Genomic DNA, 21268 nt, shown 5'->3' with positions numbered 1-21268 from the left:
AGCAGCGCTAACTTGTTTTTTGTAATTTGATGCAAAAGTAATATGATACAAAGTATTAGTGTTATAAATGTACATACATTTAAAAAAAAAAATAATACAAAAAACGTTGCAGGATTTACGGTCCGGTCACAGTCACAGTCTGTGAAAAGGGTCTATGAGGGAAAAGCTGCTGCACATTGGACACTGAATGATATTTATTTAATATGTCAAATGTTTGTAAAGTCATTAAACCTACACCCATGAACATTTTATGCTTAAAGCTTTACCTGATTGAATTATGTTTTTATATTTCATTTTTAGCTGCTGCCACATTCTTTTTTGCCTTTTGGATACCATGAAAATTAAACTTAATTAAAATAATTAAGAATTAAACGTACATATTGACCCAGAAGTATGCAAATGTCTTTTTGTTGGGTGCTGTTGCCATGGTGAATCGTCATTTCAGAGCTCCATTGATCGTGGCTTTTCATAGTTGGAGTGCATGTGCTTAACTCAGAGTTAGTCTACTCAGAGTTGATTGAACTACCTTAATTCGGCTGTTCTGAAACCCAAAACTCAGAGTTTCCCATCTCAGAGTAAGTCAACTCGGAGTTCAGGTTTAAACTCAGAGTTGGTTGGAACCTCCTTATTGAAACGGGCCCCTGTTCATACAGGGGAGCTTCGAATTTAGTATTTTAGCCTTTAGTTAAGTATGATTGTTATTTTTAATTCTATTTCTTATACATGGTATTTTTATTTTGGATGCATATGTTGTGATTATTCTATCACTATTGTAATACCTTTTCTATGTAAAGCACTTTGAATTACCATTGTGTATGAAATGTGCCATATAAATAAACTTGCCTTGCCTTGCCTTACATTAAGTATGCATAGCAACAAAACAGAGCAAAAACGCTCTCCTGTCCAAAATCATGTGAAGCTCACTCACTACTTGTGCAAAAGCACACGGAGCAGGATGAGTGCATAATGCGTAGGTAAAGGAAATGGAAACCACAAGTAGAAAAATAAAGAGCACAATGACAGAGTGACAGAAATAAGTGTTGAGTTGTGTGATTTAGTTGGTGACTGTGAGGGTTAAACTGGATTAATTTATATTTTGGAGACCATTTTTGACATATTTGTATTTGAGATGGATTGGCAATACCTGAGGAAGACAGCTTTGTTCCTGGATGTGTTTGTAGTTTGTATCCTCCATGTGAGCACTGACGTACAAGGTGAGTTCAAGGTGAGAACATTCTATTGAATTTGACTAAATCTGACTAAAAGTTAAACAAAATGTGGGGGTGCAGAAGCAATTGAAATCAAAAGTAAGTTGCAAGTGGAATTTTACGGTATTAAGGGGTATTTTAGGTGACATAACAAACAACATTGTTATGTTTAAAACCACAACTTAGTTAGTTTCCAGACACTTTTCATTTGTAGTCTTGATAACATAAACCAGTGTAACACATGCTTAAAAGCAAATGCTTTACAGTTGGACATTTATAGTCTGTTCGCTATGAGATCTGCTGCATAGTGCATACAGCAAAGTAGTGAAGTGGAACGTTTATATGTTCATTTCCTTGGCATTGTTTCATTTGAACCTTGTGTTAATGTTGTAACTTTATACTAGTATTATTGTCTTCATACATTTGCTGCAATGTTTTATGTTTTAGGCCAGGCCCCCAAATGTCCTGTCTTTAAAGTTCATAGAGGAGCTGTTCATAAACCCTGTATAAACAGGCCTTTCAGGATCTCCTGCAATCTGAAGTATTGTGATGATCAGGCAATCAGTATCACATGGACTAAAGAAAACGTGAAAGCATGGATTCCAGTGTCTGGATCAGGTCAAATGTCATCATCACAGAACTATTCAGCACCAGATCTGTTGACTTCATATTTAACTTTCACAAATATATCAAAGCATCATGATGGCCTCTACAGATGTGAACTACTGTTATCAAACTTGTCAACTAATAGCCATTATATTAATATTTCTGTTTCAGGTATTTTTTTATCATTTTTATCAATTTTTTTATGTTAACAAATACGGTTTATGTAACTGCAGTCATTTTTGAATTATTGAAGTTTTAAAGCCGTTTTAAATCTTTCACAGATGACAACCTGGAAGATGAAATGTCTTGCTCTGAAAGTAAGAAAGAGCAGTTTCATTCTAATCACAGAGTGATGTGCATGTTCTTCTCAAACATTTCATATGATTCAGTTCAAGAAAAAACTAAAATATTAAGTATTACTGTATGCTGTTCCAGCTTAGAGTAAAAATTGCTTCTCCTTTTTAAAAATGATACTAGTTTTTATTTTCTTAGCGACAGTAGAAAAAGACAACACTGAGAGAGACAACACAGATTCCAGCTCTGATTCAAACCCATGGTGGCTGCCGTATGTCTTCATCTGTATGGGTGTAGTGATTCCTGTTCTCATATTAACGCTCATCTCTTTTCTGTGTGTTAATGGATCTAAAAGTAAGTTATTTTGTCATGTTCTATTATTTTGACATATTTAAAGGGTTAGATCACCCAAAAATGAAAATTAGCCCATGATTTACTCACCCTCAAGTCATCCTAGGTGTATATGACATTCTTCTTTCAGACGAATACAATCTGAGTTATATTAAAGGGGGGGTATAATGCTATTTCATGAATTCTGAATTTTTTTTTTTTACACTGTTAAAGACTTATGCTAAACATGGCCAAAATTTCCAAAAATAAGTTGGACATTTGATGGAGTATTTCTGAGCCAAAAATACTCCTTCCGGTTTCTCACAAGTTTCGTAAAGTTTTTTTCGAGTATGGGCCTAAGTGACGTCAACAAGGGCGGAATTTCCTTGTACGGACACTTCTCCTGGAAGGGCGCGTGCACACGTCGACCAGAGAGAGAGAGCAAAAGCACGCCCATCAACATGTTTTGCTCGGCTTTCGGGAAGTCGTCAGCTGCGCTAGGGACTATGCAAGCATGTAATTAGATCATATTACAGCAATACACTGGTTGCATAACACCTACAATGTTATATAGTGATCCCCAAAGTTTATAAATGTGGTGAAGGAATAACGTGTAAAATCTTTTATAAAGACAAGTACATTTAGTAAACTAACTGTATGCTATCATATTAAGTCTTACACAAACTACAACTTTACACATTAATGCATTTCATGCAGTATAACCGGTTCTATTTCTTGGCAGCAAACATTTTCCGTCTCAGTTGGCATCGAACTGCACTTCCCACATGTACACCTTTTTAAAACGACAAAGAAAAAAAATTACGGTGACATAATGAAATTAGTCATTTACACAAGCTGCCAAGCAAATATATACAGTTACAGTACATACCACATAGAGACATCCTGCTGAAGTCGTGGCTGCTGCTCCTCTTCAATTTCAGCCTCTGGATCTGATTTTGGATCATATATGTATGGCTGAATCTGATTGATAGAATCGAATCCCCCTTAACCCTTTCATGCATGACTGTTTCGCCAAACATTCTTACATATTCTGGTCTTTAGCGACCCGGATCTATATCTAACATGGATAGATCTATACCTGTCGCGATAATATATAAAACTCCTGATATTAGAGCAACAATTACAGAAGAATAAAATAAAACATATTTCGTTACCTTTTGGAGCTTGGAAGGGTTCAGTTTGAGCAGATGTTTTATACCATCATTCATCACTGTCCTCGTCAGAGCTCATTTCCCAGTACATTCTGCATCTGCCTCATATTCGCGATATCACGCATATTCTCAAAACTCTTTTTCAATGTCTTGATAATAAATATTTTGATCACTGACAGCTTCCTTCACCAGATCCATCATCAAGTGACACTAATATTTGATTGTGTTCAGTACTTTCTCTGCAGTAAATCGCTGAGCCATTTCAAGTTTTTCAAATTATAATTATTATTGTTTCGTTTTCAGTAAGTATGAGTGAAACGTCACTTCCTCATTGTGTATCAGACATTGCCACTTTGTGGAATAAAGGTGAATTGCAGTTATTTCATCATTATAGATTCATTTATTATTGTGCAGGGAAAAAAAGTACAATCTTACACACCTCGGGTCGTTAGCGACCCTATACAATTTTGACAAAAAACTAGTGGAAAAACAGGCATTCAATTATAATTTTATTATCTTTTTCTTGTTATATTGTTTAAAATGGATTGATTGAGGAATACTAAGAAGGTTTATGTCTAACTTAAAAAAATTAATGAGGAGGAGGGTAGTGAATGACGTCTCGGGTCGCTAAAGACCCGAGGTATGCATTTAAGTGTTAAAAAAGTCCTGGCTAATCCAAGCATTATAATGGCAGTGAATTGTTGCCTCGTTTATGAAGTCCATAAAAGGGCATCTATCCATTATATAACTGCTCAACACGGCTCCGGGGGGTTAATAAAGGCCTTCTGAATTGAAGTGGTGCATTTGTGCAAGAAAAATATCCATATTTAAAATGTTATAGACTAAAATATTTAACTTCCGGCAGAAAGCCATGCGCAATTCAACTTACGGCAAAAGAGTAACCCCTGACACAATGTATAGAAGCATCACAAGCTTTGACGCTTTTCTGGGATAGGGCTGGGCAACAAACGTAAACTCTTCTTCTCTTATATCGAAATCCTCCGCCATTTCTCTTAAAAAATTCTCATTTTAGACTCTTATTCATGACCGGTGTTTTGTTTTGCTCTATCCTCTGCGCTTCCACGTTCGTCAATGCATCATGTGACAAGGGTTACTCTTTCTCCGTAAATCAATGCGTACGCCCATAGATATGTAGACATACAGTGTATGCGTACGGCAATCCGCCTGAAGTTAGTTATTTTAGTCTATATAGTTTTAAATATGGATATTTTTTATACATAAACACGCCACTTCGCTTCAGAAGGCCTTTATTAATCCCCTGGAGCCGTGTGGAGCAGTTATATGATGGATAGATGCACTTTTATGGACTTCATAAATGAGGCAACAATTCACTTCCATTATAATGCTTGGATTAGCCAGGACTTTTTTAATATAACGATTTTATTCGTCTGAAAGAAGAATGTCATATACAATGATTTGAGGGTGAGTAAATCACGGACTAATTTTCATTTTTGGGTGAACTAACCCGTCATGTTCTGGCTTGATCCTGACTTTGTCCCTTTACTGATCATTGTCAGCTTCCAGAAGAAGGAAAACACAGAGAGCGCAGGTTCAGGTATGTTTTTTATAAATTACTCTGATTAGTGTTGTGTGCCCTATAGCTATTTATTTCAGTAGGCCTATATCCGAACCAGCATGTCACAAAGGGCATGAGCTTTAGAAATGAACGTAATCTTCAGAAAGGCGCTCTCACTCTGGAGGAAATATTACTGTGAGAGATATTTTGTGATTATTTTGTAATATGTAAATTGAGTAATTTGGTTGGCTGTTCATGTTTGATGCAATGGTGACGTTATTAAATACGTATGGGGAATTGTTGCGCTGACATGCGCAGTTATTGTTATATGTAAAAAAGGGAGATGCGCAAAGAAAAGTGAGTTGGACTGGTGTGCACATAGGTCGCATAATATGAGCTCTGACAAATAAAGTCCCTAAAGATGCATCTTTCCGTGTATGCCTGCATTACTACGTTGGACCCATTTACAAGAGACTGGAGCTTACTCGGGTGATACATATCCCCTCTTACATTTTGGTGGCAGCGGGTTTGGACGACGTGCATGGCGCGTGAGTGAACTCTCTTCGGCGGGTGTTGAATGCGTTGGATGTGGTATCACGGCGGTGGATGATAACAAGCTCAATATTTCTGCTTTATGTTACCCCCGAGTCGTGACGTTTATTTTGCTTGGTGCTTCAACTGTGGACAAGTTTATTTGTGAGTTTTTCACAGCGGCCAGATCACAGAGGATTACAGTGCCAGTTTGACCGCGAACTTCAAGGACACACGATGACTCGAACGGTAATCATTGTTTAATTTGATGGACTTTGCGGGACATTTTATTATTTTTGAATACAGAGAGAAGTTACTGAACTGTATTGTAAAATGAGTGAAGCAGATTCAGCACGTGATTTGCCTGGCACAAGTAGCTCGCATGGGGTGCAGCGTTTCCATGGACATTTTCTGCCCATCTTTTTGGGGGATGGGAAAGAAGATTTTCTTCACTGGTGTAGACGATTTGAAGTGACTGTGGAGGCTAGCACCGATTTTGATGATGCCCGATTAGCTAAGTTTTTGCCAACCTGTCTCGGTGGTACTGCTTTTAGCTACTGGGACAGTTTGCCTAGTGACATCAAGAAGGACTATAAACAAGTGAAAGAAAAAATGAAAGATGTTTTTGGCAAACGAGTTTATCTATCCACATTTCAAAGTTATGTTAACGCACGTACACGTCTGCCTGGCGAGGCTCTCCAGGTGTTTGCAGCAGAAATTAGCCACTTGGTGGATGAAGCTTTTCCCACTTACGAGGTTAATGCAAAGAACGGAGAAAAATTCAGGCGTTTCATTGCTGGAATTGAGCCATATCTTCAGCTTCGCATACATGAACAAGGTGTAGACACATTGGATGCTGCTCTTACGCTGGCACTGCAGATTGAGCAGGCGCACCAGGCCAGCAAAGTACTGCTGCCATCGCACGCACAGCAGTGGACTTCTTCAACAGGAGGAGCCTTTCCTGGATCAAACATTCTTCCACAGACAGTACCTACCTCTTCTTATTCTGCAGTATCTACAGGACTTCCTGCGGTTCACTCAGCTATATCAGGGGACTTCATGAAGCTTCAACGGACCTTGGAAAGTTTGACAGAGAGAATGGATCAACTTCAGCTCGAAGTCAGCAGACGGAGGTATGCCAACAGATACCCCACTTCACCGGATCGTCAGTGGCGCAGCCTTACCCCTGATGATTCAAGAGGACGCACATCTGAACGTCGCAGGTATGACAGACATTCATTTAATGACTCTGACTCTTTTGATGAACAACATAGACCTTCATACAGAGACTCTAGTGGCAACAGGGACTATTATGAAGCGCGCAGACACGATGGCTATCGTGATCAAAGTCCTAGGATGTCACAGCAACGGGGCCAACGCATCACAGCTTGAGACTCCCTGGATCGTTCTTCTCGTTCCGACCGTGGTCGGGGCGACAGGTCATCGGATGGCTACTCAACAAAGCGGCTTAGTCACCGATCTCCAAGTCCTGGACATGTGCGTTTCGAGTCTCCTTCACGTGGTCATCAGGGCCAGGGAAACTACCAGTAGTTGACAATGAGGGCCAATTGCCAACTGCTACTGACACCAGGCCCATTGGTAATGTTGAACATCATGTGACTTCAGATACTGGTCAGGTTGTGACACAAAATGTATCACTTGTAATCGAAGACACAGTAGTTCAGGCATTTGTCGATACTGGTGCTGATGTTTCTCTGATAAGTGAAGATTTCAGAATGTCTACTCCAACTTTACGTCAAAGACCCTTGGTGAAACAGTTCATACCTCTGACATCTATTTCTGGTGACACTTTAGATTCAGTGGGTACTTTGTCGGCTAATGTCACTTTGGGTAAACGTACAGTGTCACATTCATTTCAAGTGATCAGAAATTGCTCAAAAGCAGTTGTACTTGGTTGGGACTTTTTGTCTATGCACAAGATTGTGATTAACATGTGTAACATGTCTTTTGACATAGGTGATGACTCCTTATCCTTTGAAAGTGTAGACCACCATAACCTGAAACTTGTGGATGTTACAGTGGCGACCACTACGGTTGTTCCTGCCCTGTCGGAAGCCATAATTTCTGCAAAACTTGCATCACATCAAGCAGGGTTACAACCAAATGGCTACACTGGTGTGTTTGAGCCTCACTATCGTGAAGACTCAAAGGTAGGGTTTGCATGGACTGTGACAAAAGCAGATAAGGGGTCAATTTATCTGAAAGTTGTCAATCCTTCTGCAGATGACATTTCCTTGTACAGTGGCACTCCAATTGGTACTTTTCACTCGGTTTCTGAGGGTGATCAGGATGGTTTTGTGATCGTTGATAAAACTGTGAATAATGTGAGTGTTCAAAATACTGTTGTGTCCAGTCAAGCGTCAATGCCCAAGTCACCTGTACTGCCTGATCTCTCTAACACTGAGTTATCTGTGACACAGCAAAAGAGTCTAACAGATTTGCTAACCTCTTTCTCTGATGTATTCAGTCAGCATGCTCAGGACTACGGTAGAACCAGCTTGGTTACCCACAAAATCAGGACCATAGATGACACTCCCATTTCCCAGTGAGCGTACAGGACTTCTCCTGCTCTCAAGGCAGAAATTCACCGTCAGGTAGAAACCCTTAAAACACAGGATATACTAGAGGATAGTGATAGTCCTTGGTCAAGTCCAGTAGTTATGGTGAGGAAGAAGGACAATACCTACAGATTTTGCGTTGACTATCGCAAATTGAATTCCGTAACCATTACTGACGCGCACCCGTTGCCCAGGGTGGATGATAGTCTTGATGCGTTATCTGGGTCTCAGTATTTTTCTACCATGGACATGTCTTCGGGTTATTGGCAAGTAGAATTAGATCCAAATGACAGAAAAAAGACGGCCTTTACCACTGGAGAGGGACTATATCATTTTAAGGTGATGCCTATGGGCCTGAAAAATAGTCCGCCTACATTTCAAAGGCTAATGGAATTAGTCCTGAGAGGTTTGCATTGGACAAAGTGTGTCATTTATTTAGATGACATCATCTGTATGGGTAAAGATTTTGAGGATCACATGAAAAACCTCACAGACATTTTGACTAGGTTTAGGGAAGCAGGTCTTAAGCTTAATCCTACGAAGTGTCATTTTTGCAAGGCATCGGTAACGTACATGGCTCATGTTGTCTCAAAGGATGGGTTGGCTCTGGATCCAGCTCATAGCCAGAAAGTAAGAGATTGGCCGACTCCTAAATCTGCTACTGAGGTACGAGGATTTTTGGGCTTGTGTAGTTATTACCGGCGCTTTGTTCAAGACTATGCTTTTAAGGCTCAACCCTTACACAGACTAACCCACAAAGATGTTCAATTTGAGTGGACTGATAAGTGCTCAGCAGCCTTTCTGCAATTGAAAGAAGCTTTAACATCGCCTCCCATCATGGCATTCCCTAATTTTGATCAAGCGTTTATACTGAGTACAGATGCGTCTAATACAGCGATTGGTGCTGTCTTGTCTCAAATTCAAGACGGTAAAGAGCGAGTTGTTGCATACGCTAGTCACGTACTTACCTCGACTGAACGAAAATGGTCCACTTATGATAAGGAACTGTGGGCAATAGTTTGGTCATTCAGGCATTTTCGACACTACTTGAGTAACTGCTCTTTTACAATTGTCACCGATCACAAACCTCTTGTTGGCCTGAGGAAATTGAAGTTTGACATTGATCCCACAGGACGTAGAGGTCGCTGGGCTATGGAGCTTGATCCGTATGAAAGGGTGATCGTTCACAAAGATGGCAAGAGCCATACTAATGCGGATGCCATGTCTCGAATTCCTGTAGATTCATCTCTGACTCCAAAACCTCTCACACAGACAGTATCCATTCAAACAGATGACTTGCCTGTCACTTCTCAGTCGGCTGTTTTTGCTAGTGCCAACCGTACAGAAAGTCAGCCTAAGGTGGTGTCACAAATTTGTCTGACCGAATGTGAAATTGATGGCCATTTTTCTGAGTCTACTGTAAATAGGTTGTGTACCTCTTTGGGTGATGAGGGAGAAGACATTGCATACTATCAGAAAACAGATCTGTAGTAAATGTTGTTTGTACGGGAAGAAGGAGGCGGGAACCGGCGAACATTAAACAAACTTTTAATCAAAATAAAATGGCGGCGACAGCCCCTCACGGTCAACTGCCGCCTACATACAAACAAACACAATGAAAATAAAAAGCTGCAGCCCCTCACGGTCGACTGCAGCAACACATAACAAAACATAAATAAAACTCAACATAAAATCCAGGCCTGGTCCTCTCTCGTCCCTCACTGTTGTCGCTCCTCCTTTATAGTCCCTCACTCCTCCGCAAGGGCCGAGATCGCTGCGGCGCGCAGCTGGCGCTCATCCTCCCTGATGAGCGCCGCCTCGTCCCGCCCTCACGGTCCCTCGGCCTCGCTGCCCGCCACAAGATCCTTTGCTCTCACAGGTCTACAGTTGGGTTGAAAATCAGAAGAGACCTAATCTTAGGCATGTAAAAGGGAAATTGAGACAACTTTGGTGGCAGTTTCCATGTATGGTGTTGAAGGGTGAAGTGCTGTGTCGTACAGCCTGTAGTGCTCCAGGTAAACCTCAAACTTATCAGGTGGTCATTCCTGATGTTCTTATTCAGGACATGTTATATTATTTGCATGGCAATCCCTGTGCTGGACACTACAGTGCTGAACGCACACTGAAAAGAGCACAAAGAGAGTTTGTGTTTCTGGCCAGGAATGAGAAGTGTCATAGAACAGCATTGTGAGTCGTGTGAAGCTTGTGAGTCTCGGAAAAAGCCTGTTCCTCAGCGAAGGGCACCGCTACAGTCGATTAGTGCTGTGAGACCTTTTCAGTTTGTGTGTACTGATATTACAGAACTGCCTGTCACATCCAGTGGTAATAGGTATGTGTTGGTAGTGCAAGATCATTTCACTAAATATGTCAACGCATATCCTATGGTGGACCAAAAAGCCAGTACAGTGGCACGGTTGTTGTGTGAACAGTACATACCTGAATACGGAGTTCCGGAGGAATTGGTCTCTGATCAGGGACGGCAGTATGAGTCAGAGATTCTGGACCCTGTGGCGTGGGCGGACCAGGACCCTGTGGCGTGGGCGGATCTGGACCCTGTGGCGTGGGCGGACCTGGACCCTGTGGCGTGGGCGGACCTGGACCCTGAGGCGTGGGCGGACCTGGACCCTGTGGCGTGGGCGGACCTGGACCCTGTGGCGTGGGCGGACCTGGACCCTGAGGCGTGGGCGGACCTGGACCCTGAGGCGTGGGCGGACCTGGACCCTGAGGCGTGGGCGGACCTGGACCCTGAGGCGTGGGCGGACCTGGACCCTGTGGCGTGGGTGGACCTGGACCCTGTGGCGTGGGCGGACCTGGACCCTGTGGCGTGGGCGGACCTGGACCCTGTGGCGTGGGAGGACCTGGACCCTGTGGCGTGGGAGGACCTGGACCCTGTGGCGTGGGAGGACCTGGACCCTGTGGCGTGGGAGGACCTGGACCCTGTGGCGTGGGAGGACCTGGACCCTCAGGCGTGGGAGGACCTGGACCCTCAGGCGTGGGAGGACCTGGACCCTCAGGCGTGGGTGGCCATGGCGGCAACTGGAGTTCATCAGGCCTTGGCGGTAACGGCAGTTCACCGGGCCATGGCGGTAACGGCAGTTCATCAGGCCACAGAGGCGGGGCCTTCATGGCCTCCATGTACCCCTTGCCCCCCCCAAAAATTTTCTTGGGCGGAACAGCGGGGCCGTGGGCTGGAGCCTGGACGGGGCCGTGGGCTGGAGCCTGGACGGGGCCGTGGGCTGGAGCCTGGACGGGGCCTTGGGCTGGAGCCTGGACGGGGCCTTGGGCTGGAGCCTGGACGGGGCCTTGGGCTGGAGCCTGGACGGGGCCTTGGGCTGGAGCCTGGACGGGGCCTTGGGCTGGAGCCTGGACGGGGCCTTGGGCTGGAGCCTGGACGGGGCCTTGGGCTGGAGCCTGGACGGGGCCTTGGGCTGGAGCCTGGACGGGGCCTTGGGCTGGAGCCTGGACGGGGCCTTGGGCTGGAGCCTGGACGGGGCCGTGGGCTGGAGCCTGGACGGGGCCGTGGGCTGGAGCCTGGACGGGGCCGTAGGCTGGAGCCTGGACGGGGCCGTAGGCTGGAGCCTGGACGGGGCCGTGGGCTGGAGCCTGGACGGGGCCGTGGGCTGGAGCCTGGACGGGGCCTTGGGCTGGAGCCTGGACGGGGCCTTGGGCTGGAGCCTGGACGGGGCCTTGGGCTGGAGCCTGGACGGGGCCTTGGGCTGGAGCATGGACGTGGGCTGGAGCATGGACGTGGGCTGGAGCATGGACGTGGGCTGGAGCATGGACGTGGGCTGGAGCATGGACGTGGGCTGGAGCATGGACGTGGGCTGGGCTCACTGGGGTGGAGAGTACTGTGGGACAGTGGAGCTCCTCTTCTGCAAAACCCACAGTGAACGAGGAATCACTCAGCAGAAGTGCAAAGTCAATATACTGGGCCAGAGTCCCCGGGGAGTTGCTTTCGGGCATCAAATAGCTTACAACCTCACGAAGTCCATTAAGAAAAATCCCCTTGAGGGCAACATCATTAAATTCCACCTGGCTGGAGAGTCCACAAAACTCCTCAATATAGTCCTCAATGGATCGATGGCCTTGGCGTAGGTGAAGGATGGCAACTGCTGGGTTCATAATTTTGGTCTGTTATTCTGTAACATACGGTCCACTGGAGGCAAATGTTCAGAACCCATGTGCAGCATTTATTTATCCAAACATAAATCCTAACATAACTCAAAACTTGGCAAAACAACAAACAAAACTTGGCTTGACAATAAACTTGGCTTGATTAAACATAACAGACTTGAGAACACTCACCACCAACGGGTACAACGTTAATAACAGACAAAGACACATGGCAAACATGAGGGCTTAAATACACACACAGACTAATGACAAGACAAGTGACACCTGTGAACAGTGATTAAACAATGAACCAATGACAGGACAAGACACAAGATCACATGAGGGCATGGGAGTCACATGACAAGACCAGGAAGTGCATGACAAGACTGTGAACATGACAAACTCAAACATAACCATGAACATGATAAACTGAAAACAGAACCAAGAACAATGAACATGAACCATCACCAAAACACCCTGTGACAACAGGTTTGTCTGGTTCTCTCCCTTTGTCATCAGGAGTGCCTCTGGGTAGTGAAAATGGGGCTCCTGTACTCTCCTCTGTTCCTCATATACGTAGGCCTTCAGGTCGCATGGTGCGAGTTCCTCAGTCTGTACGGCAGCCATTTCAATTGGTTGAACATGCCTCTTCAGTAGTTGGGCAGCAGGCATCTGAAGCTGTGGTCACTCGTTCTGGACGTGTGGTTAAAAGGCCTAAGAAGTTTTCTTGTTTAAAAAAAAAAAAAAAAAAAAAGTGTATATATTGTATTTTTTTTGTTATAGGTTCCAATGTTTTACAATGTAAGAACAAGCAGTTCCATAATTACATTTGTATATTTTGTTCCCCTATCTTGCACAAAATCTGTGACATTTCAAAAGGAAAAAATTTGAGAGATATTTTGTTCTTTGCATATTTGAAATGAGGACATTTCTTTTTCTAAGGGGGGAAAAATGTGAGAGATATTTTGTGATTATTTTGTAATATGTAAATTGAGTAATTTGGTTGGCTGTTCATGTTTGATGCAATGGTGACGTTATTAAATACGTATGGGGAATTGGTGCGCTGACATGCGCAGTTATTGTTATATGTAAAAAAGGGAGATGCGCAAAGAAAAGTGAGTTGGACTGGTGTGCACATAGGTCGCATAATATGAGCTCTGACAAATAAAGTCCCTAAAGATGCATCTTTCCGTGTATGCCTGCATTACTACGTTGGACCCATTTACAAGAGACTGGAGCTTACTCGGGTGATACATATCCCCTCTTACATTACCACTCTTCGCATTCTCTATACTGTACGCACACGGCAACGGTCACAATATGACCTCATGTATGTTTTAAAAACATTCAACATATACATAATAGGCATTTTTTAATGGCCACTTAAAGTGTACAAATAAATTACTAAATGCTAAAAATGAATAAATGTAAATGAACTAAAATTTGCAGCACCTCCACTTCCCGCGCTCCTGCTAGTATAGCCTATTGGCTATAAATATTGTACCCCAGAATATCAGCAGTGAACTCCGTCTCCGATCAGCGCACAGGGACAAAAATAAATAAACACCCTAAATAAAACACACATCTGCAAATATGACCTTACCAGAATAGGCTACTGTACAATTTCATCATTGTAATAAAAAGCGCAATTTGACACATAATTTCAATATGCTGCAATTTAGCCCACTAATTAATGCCTATTGCAAAAAGAAAGAAAGCTCGGATAAAATCACAAGTCATTCACATTATAGGCTAATTAACACTGTCATGTCAGGGTGTCGACTAGGACAAGCCTGAAGAAATTAAACTGTTAATTTAAACTGCATGGGAAGAGAGCGCATCTTTCTCGATTTATACCAGCAGGCCTAACAATCATACAAGAAACAAACTATGGAGCCTTGATATTAAATAAACGCCGACTTTATTCGTTCACTGAAAGTCCACCGCACAACTGTGCAACTAATGTTCACATTTTTAATTGTCCATAACAACCCCAAAACCTGCCAGCTTGCCTTGCACATCTAATTAATGGGAAAAGTTTTCCGACAATTCTTCTTACCTTCTTTTTTTGCTGTGGATGTTATTGAATTTGTAGAAGTTTAGCTCTTGCGTTCTGTCTTTTAATAGTTTATGCCTATTCCCAGAGTGACTACAATGACTGACTGTATTAAAATATAACTAATATCGAAACCGAACCCAGGCAGTCTCATCTACTAACAGGCCTCCACACAACAGCTGGGCTCATAGTTTGCAGGTTTCCTTACTGGCCTACCAGGCGCTGCAACAATATTTAACAATGTAGGCCTTTATCTTTTTTTTTATTATTCATTTGATTGGTTTAATCGCCACCCGCCCAAATTTAATTAAAATATAATTTTTCGTCACGTCATCCGCCCGATCCACGGTTTATCCACGGAGTCCGTGGTTGTAACCGCCAACCGCACATCTCTAACAGCCACTGGTTATCACTTGCCCACCATGACACCGCCCCCACCGTTGTTTTGATTTTCATAGTAATGAAATAATTTCGTTCAGTTAGAGAACAGACACTACAATTAAAAACTGAACGTGTCTTTTCAATAAAGTATGAGTGAGCCGAACGAAAGTCACGGCACAAACGCAGCAGGATTTACATTTACATTTATGCATTTGGCAGACGCTTTTATCCAAAGCGACTTACAGTACCCGTATTACAGGGACAATCCCCCTGGAGCAACATGGAGTAAAGTGCCTTGCTCAAGAACACACTGGTGGTAACCACTGGGATCGAACCAGCAACCTTCTGCGTATCAGTTACATGGTTTAACCCACTGGACCACCATCTCACATTCTGTGAGTGAGATCCCACCCCTATGGGCGGGTTGAAAACATGCGGAGCTCCTACAACTGGCTGTAGTCTCTTAGCCTGGCTCCACCCTCCTACGTACTTCCGCTCAATTTTCATTTTCCTTCAGTACTCCGTCTGGGACTGCTGTATATGCGTAGGTTTTCTCCGAACAATCAGCGAACAGAGGGAGTGGCTGAGAACGATGACGTCGATGTTGTGCGCAAGTTTGAGTTGTAGTTCAGTAATGGCGTTGGAAAAAGACGTGAGCGAAGCCATTCATTCCTGGCACCGCTGCCGAATATCAAAAAGTTAAAGCCAGAGCAAGAACAATCTTTGCTGAGTTTTATTGGTGGCCATGATGTTGTTGGCCCGGGAAAAGTATGATTTTCCAGCTCGCTCCCTTAGTGGTGAAGGAGTTGGCTGAAGCCGTCCGTCTCCCACCACCCACGTTAAAATCCCCGGCCAAATTACCTACTGTTTTAGACAAACACCAAGGTCGTGTGGTAATTTAATTGCTCTCCGAATCCACATCTCTGAGTTTTCAAGAATATATCTTATATCTTATCTATATCTTTGACCAGAATATAACCTTTTTGACCACTGCAGAGCACCGTGCGGTTGCGTGCGCTGTAATTTGGATGCATTTCTAGACTTGTATTTCTTTAAATGCTGGCAAGTGTTTACAAGAGCAATATATTTCATCACCGTTACAAAACAAAAAGAAAAGCACGTAAACATTTGAATTGGGCCGTTATTTACAGAAGCATTTATTCTTATCATACCAAGCATATGACAGCATATTTATTACAGCATATACAATCATGTTACGGACCACAAGAGCAGCGCGTTCCCGATCACAAAACTACATTACCACTCTTCGCATTCTCTATACTGTACGCACACGGCAACGGTCACAATATGACCTCATGTATGTTTTAAAAACATTCAACATATACATAATAGGCATTTTTTAATGGCCACTTAAAGTGTACAAATAAATTACTAAATGCTAAAAATGAATAAATGTAAATGAACTAAAATTTGCAGCACCTCCACTTCCCGCGCTCCTGCTAGTATAGCCTATTGGCTATAAATATTGTACCCCAGAATATCAGCAGTGAACTCCGTCTCCGATCAGCGCACAGGGACAAAAATAAATAAACACCCTAAATAAAACACACATCTGCAAATATGACCTTACCAGAATAGGCTACTGTACAATTTCATCATTGTAATAAAAAGCGCAATTTGACACATAATTTCAATATGCTGCAATTTAGCCCACTAATTAATGCCTATTGCAAAAAGAAAGAAAGCTCGGATAAAATCACAAGTCATTCACATTATAGGCTAATTAACACTGTCATGTCAGGGTGTCGACTAGGACAAGCCTGAAGAAATTAAACTGTTAATTTAAACTGCATGGGAAGAGAGCGCATCTTTCTCGATTTATACCAGCAGGCCTAACAATCATACAAGAAACAAACTATGGAGCCTTGATATTAAATAAACGCCGACTTTATTCGTTCACTGAAAGTCCACCGCACAACTGTGCAACTAATGTTCACATTTTTAATTGTCCATAACAACCCCAAAACCTGCCAGCTTGCCTTGCACATCTAATTAATGGGAAAAGTTTTCCGACAATTCTTCTTACCTTCTTTTTTTGCTGTGGATGTTATTGAATTTGTAGAAGTTTAGCTCTTGCGTTCTGTCTTTTAATAGTTTATGCCTATTCCCAGAGTGACTACAATGACTGACTGTATTAAAATATAACTAATATCGAAACCGAACCCAGGCAGTCTCATCTACTAACAGGCCTCCACACAACAGCTGGGCTCATAGTTTGCAGGTTTCCCCGCCACCGTGAATAAATCACAATCCGAATGCACAAGTTTTCGGTTTTATCACTGAGGTGGTGTGCACATTTATTGACTTCCAAGTGAGAATCAAAGGTGAACGCCGCGTGACATACGTGACGTGTGGCTGAGAACGATGACGTCGATGTCGTGCGCTAGTTTGAGTTGTAGTTCAGTAATGGCGGTGGAGAAAGATGCGAGCAAAGCCATTCAAGGTGAACCAAACGTTAGCGATTGGTTATGGCAGATCAGAGTGACTCTGAGCAGATCCAATAGTTTTAAACTTCAACAGAGTACCCGCCTTCAAGGAAGTAAATGCTTGTCAATGGAGAGTGGCAAGAGTCTCTATACAAATGAAATGTACGAGAGTCTGGTAAGACCGGGCTAGTAGTCTCTACACTGTAAAAAATGTAAGGCCTCTCCAATTCAACATTTTCTAGTGACCGATCACACCTAAGTTTTTCAATTGGCCAAATTGAACTGTGAATTGAATTTTATCCATTGTGGCAACAGTCTGTTAACATGGGCTCAATTAGAAATAATATATTGAGCCAATGGAAAAAAATTATTTACCAACACTGTAAAAAATTTCAGGCCTCTCCAATTTAAAATGTTCTAGTGACTGGTCACATCTAAATTTTTCAGTTGGCCAAATTTAATTTCTGTGAATTGATACAATTTAATTCACAGAAATTCAATTTGGCCAATTAAAAAAATTAGATGTGACCAGTCACTAGAAAATATTAAATTGGAGAAATGTTTTACAGTGAACTGTTCTTCGCTAATAATTTTATGTCTTTTGTTGTTGCCGGCTGCCTTTGATGTCCGCTTCCGTTTATGTTGTTTTTCATCTGAACTGTCTATTACTGCTGCCACCCAGTTGTTGAACGTTTTATATTCACCGTAAATATTAAAATTTACTTCAGGAAAATCGTCTGTCATGTTGTTGTTTTTTTAGTCCTGTAATTTCCGTTATTACAGTTAACTATGTGAAGTGATATGGAACTGTAATGCGGTCAAGAGAGCTGCCTGGAACTACGTTCGCTGTGCGTTTCCCAGAAAATAATTGCTAACCTCAGAACGTTCATCAGCCAATCAGATTCAAGCATTCAACGGCCCCGTAGTATAATGCATATTAGTGTATCCGTATTGTAAAGTGTTAGCACATTATTTAATTCTTAACTAATGAACTTTGTGCGACCATTACACCATTGCACAACCAGTGCACAACTCATTGTTAATGATTGTCCTGTTATGTTTGCAGTATACAGCAACATCTGTCTTGTCGTCACCGAGCCCTAGTGTTCTGAAGCATGATGACTCAGAAGAAAAATGGTGGCACTCTCGGGACAGCAACAAACGCAGTGTAACATTACCACCTGTACAGTCTACATCACCTCTGTCAGATTGTGGAGGTGATGATTGTTTGTCCAACAGGAGAGAGAACAGATCAAGCCAGGTTGTATATGCGTCTCTGAATCACCTGACACCAACACCATCATCTACTACACCCCGTCCGACAAGAGAGGAGTTTTCAGAGTATGCATCAATCCGGGTCTCCTGATACCCCCTCTGCGGGTTATACATAACCAGGCAAAGTTAAGCAACATTTTCAAGGCTCCAAAATTATTTAGTTCAGTCACACAGTCCGTTTTGTGAAGCTCTATTGTCTGGATAACAGGAAGCAGAAGATGTATGCACGTTTTCACACCACACAGGACAAATCATCACATGATTCATACTTTCATTTTTCACTTACATCACGGAAAATTGCTCAGAGTTCAATGTGGTTTCTGAGTGAAACTCACACCACTAATCATAGGTGTCTGATGCAACACATTCATATCCTGAAGACTTGTTAGTCTACATTGTATGCACTAAAATGAAAAGGTTAATACAGTGCCAGCTATGTTCCAGTATATTATGTATTACATAATTATTCTCTGTTGTTGAGAATATATGCTGTATTTTGTGATTTCCATTTGTCCTGTTAGCTTGTGGTTTAAATTATACTTTAGTTGAATAGTTTCTGTTTCACGTTATTTAAAAATGTTAATTTTTATTAGACATTTATTTCATACTATATGGTTTATTATTATAATTAATCCCCACTAAAAGGGACCCACTGATGCTACTCTCCCACTTACAAAATGATTTAGGCCCTTTTGGCAATTATTAATAACCATTGCAGTGATTGACTACTGACATCTAAATGAAGGGCAATTAATGATTGATGACTTATTTGTCCCATTTAACTGGATTAACTGCTTTTGGCTCATTGCATCCCAAAAAACTCTGAAAACCAGTGGCAGCTTGCATAATAAGTTGCATGATAAGTTAGTCATCACATTTTCTTCTTTAGGACTGGTCATAACTTTTTAAAGTCAGTTACAAGACAATGTTGCTCTGTCAACTCTTAGTTGTTCAGTTCTTAAAGGGATAGATCACCCAAAAGTAAAAATTACCCCATGATTTACTCACCCTCAAGTCATCCTAGGTGTACGTATATGACATTCTTCTTTCAGACGAATACAATCGGAGTAATACTTAAAAAATCCCTGACTCTGCCAAGCTTTATAATGGCAGCCCAAAATTTGAAGACCATAAAAGTGCATCTATCCATCATAAAACTGCTCCACATGGCTCCGGGGGGTTAATAAAGGCCTTGAAGTGTATGAAGCGTACGCGCATTCACGAGAGACTGGGGTTCCAGCGTATGAGGCGAATGAAGCGTACGCGCATTCACGAGAGACTGGGGTTCCAGCGTATGAGGCCAATGAAGCGTACGCGCATTCACGAGAGACTGGCGTTCCAGCATATGAAGCGTACACGCATTCACGAGAGACTGGCGTTCCAGCATATGAAGCGTACGTGCATTCACGAGAGACTGGCGTTCCAGCGTATAATATAGGATGCTCCGGTGAGAATATGCTAGTTCTCACGAGAACCAAGCTACGCCTGCGTCCTAGGTCATATGATGGAACGGCAGTCTCTCATGAGCACGTGTATGACAGTTAGTGGAAGTTAGAGATTACAGTTTGTAAAGTTTTAAATATGGATATTTTTTCTTACACAAACGCATCGCTTCGCTTCCTGCTTCCATGTGGAGCAGTTGTATGATAGATGCACTTTTATGGACTTCAAAACAGAAACAGCCATTCACTGCCATTATAAAGCTTGGAAGCGCCGGGATATTTTTTAATGTAACTGATTGTATTCGTCTGAAAGAAGAAAGTCACCTACGATGGCTTGAGGGTGAGTTAATAAAGTTAATAAAGTTGTTGTGTTTATGCAAATGGCCCCAGTAGATAGATCCATTGCTGTAAAGCCTACCAAGGGCTAATTTGAAGCCATTCGCAACATATTGACCTGATACTAATGGGTTACAGTATATTTCCATTGTTTAAAAAAAAACTATGTTAATACATGACTGGTTGATTGAATGTTTTTTAAGATAAGTCATAAGAAAACATGAAGTGACCAAGAATGATAACTATAAAGAGGACTATAACAATACCTATACATTAGCATCCATATCAAAGGACGAAAACATTCTGTTTATTATACTGTTCTGTCTGTTTATTTAAATGCAGGATGGATTGGTTGTCAATGTTTTTATCATTCATCAGCAAAATCTTTTTGAAAGTGATTCAAATGATATTGTTTTCTGTGTTGTTATCAATATAGTTGATATACTGTAGTTATCGTTCTTGGTGTAAACTGTCATTTACTCTATATAAATATACTTTCTGTACATCCTGTTGGATTGCTTACAAGGCTATGACCAATATTTTCTGTAGACTTGGGATGACGTGTGCTAAATTAATATGTGTATATAAATGGATATAAAGAAAGAAATTTGAAGTGTTGTTTATTACCACCTCAGCCAAAAGTAATAAAACATTTTTACAAAACCCCAAATAAATTAGGTATTAAATGCATGTAGATGCTAGACCTTGGAATCTTGGAATCAACCCATCTTTAAAGTGCATGCCGTAATGTATAAAACAGTGATATTAAAAGATTAAATTCAGTTTACACCTTTTTTATGATGCATACAATATACAGTAGAGCAGATCAGCACAGAATATGATCGCAACGTGTTTTCTTTATTATGGGTTTCGATGGGAAATATACACTTAACGAGAAACCTTGTGTTGCACTAATATTCCCTTATGAAAGGAAAATATATTTACCAATATATTACTTGAA

General features: G+C 41.9%; 1 protein-coding gene across 1 annotated transcript; it reads left to right on the top strand.

The window, feature by feature from the left end:
• Window positions 1-992: 992 nt before the first annotated feature.
• On the top strand, window positions 993-20903 carry LOC307128928 (uncharacterized protein). The gene is made up of 6 exons (XM_079821004.1): window positions 993-1214; window positions 1656-1985; window positions 2096-2131; window positions 2307-2462; window positions 5149-5186; window positions 18321-20903. Exons 1-6 carry the CDS (start codon window positions 1130-1132, stop codon window positions 18618-18620), a joined length of 945 nt encoding a protein of 314 aa, XP_079677130.1. The 5' UTR covers window positions 993-1129; the 3' UTR covers window positions 18621-20903.
• The last annotated feature ends 365 nt before the right edge of the window (window positions 20904-21268 follow it).

The sequence above is a fragment of the Gobio gobio genome (genome assembly GCF_949357685.1).
Source record: "Gobio gobio genome assembly, chromosome: 7".
Lineage (NCBI taxonomy): Eukaryota > Metazoa > Chordata > Actinopteri > Cypriniformes > Gobionidae > Gobio > Gobio gobio.
This window is presented reverse-complemented; position numbering and strand designations above follow the sequence as displayed.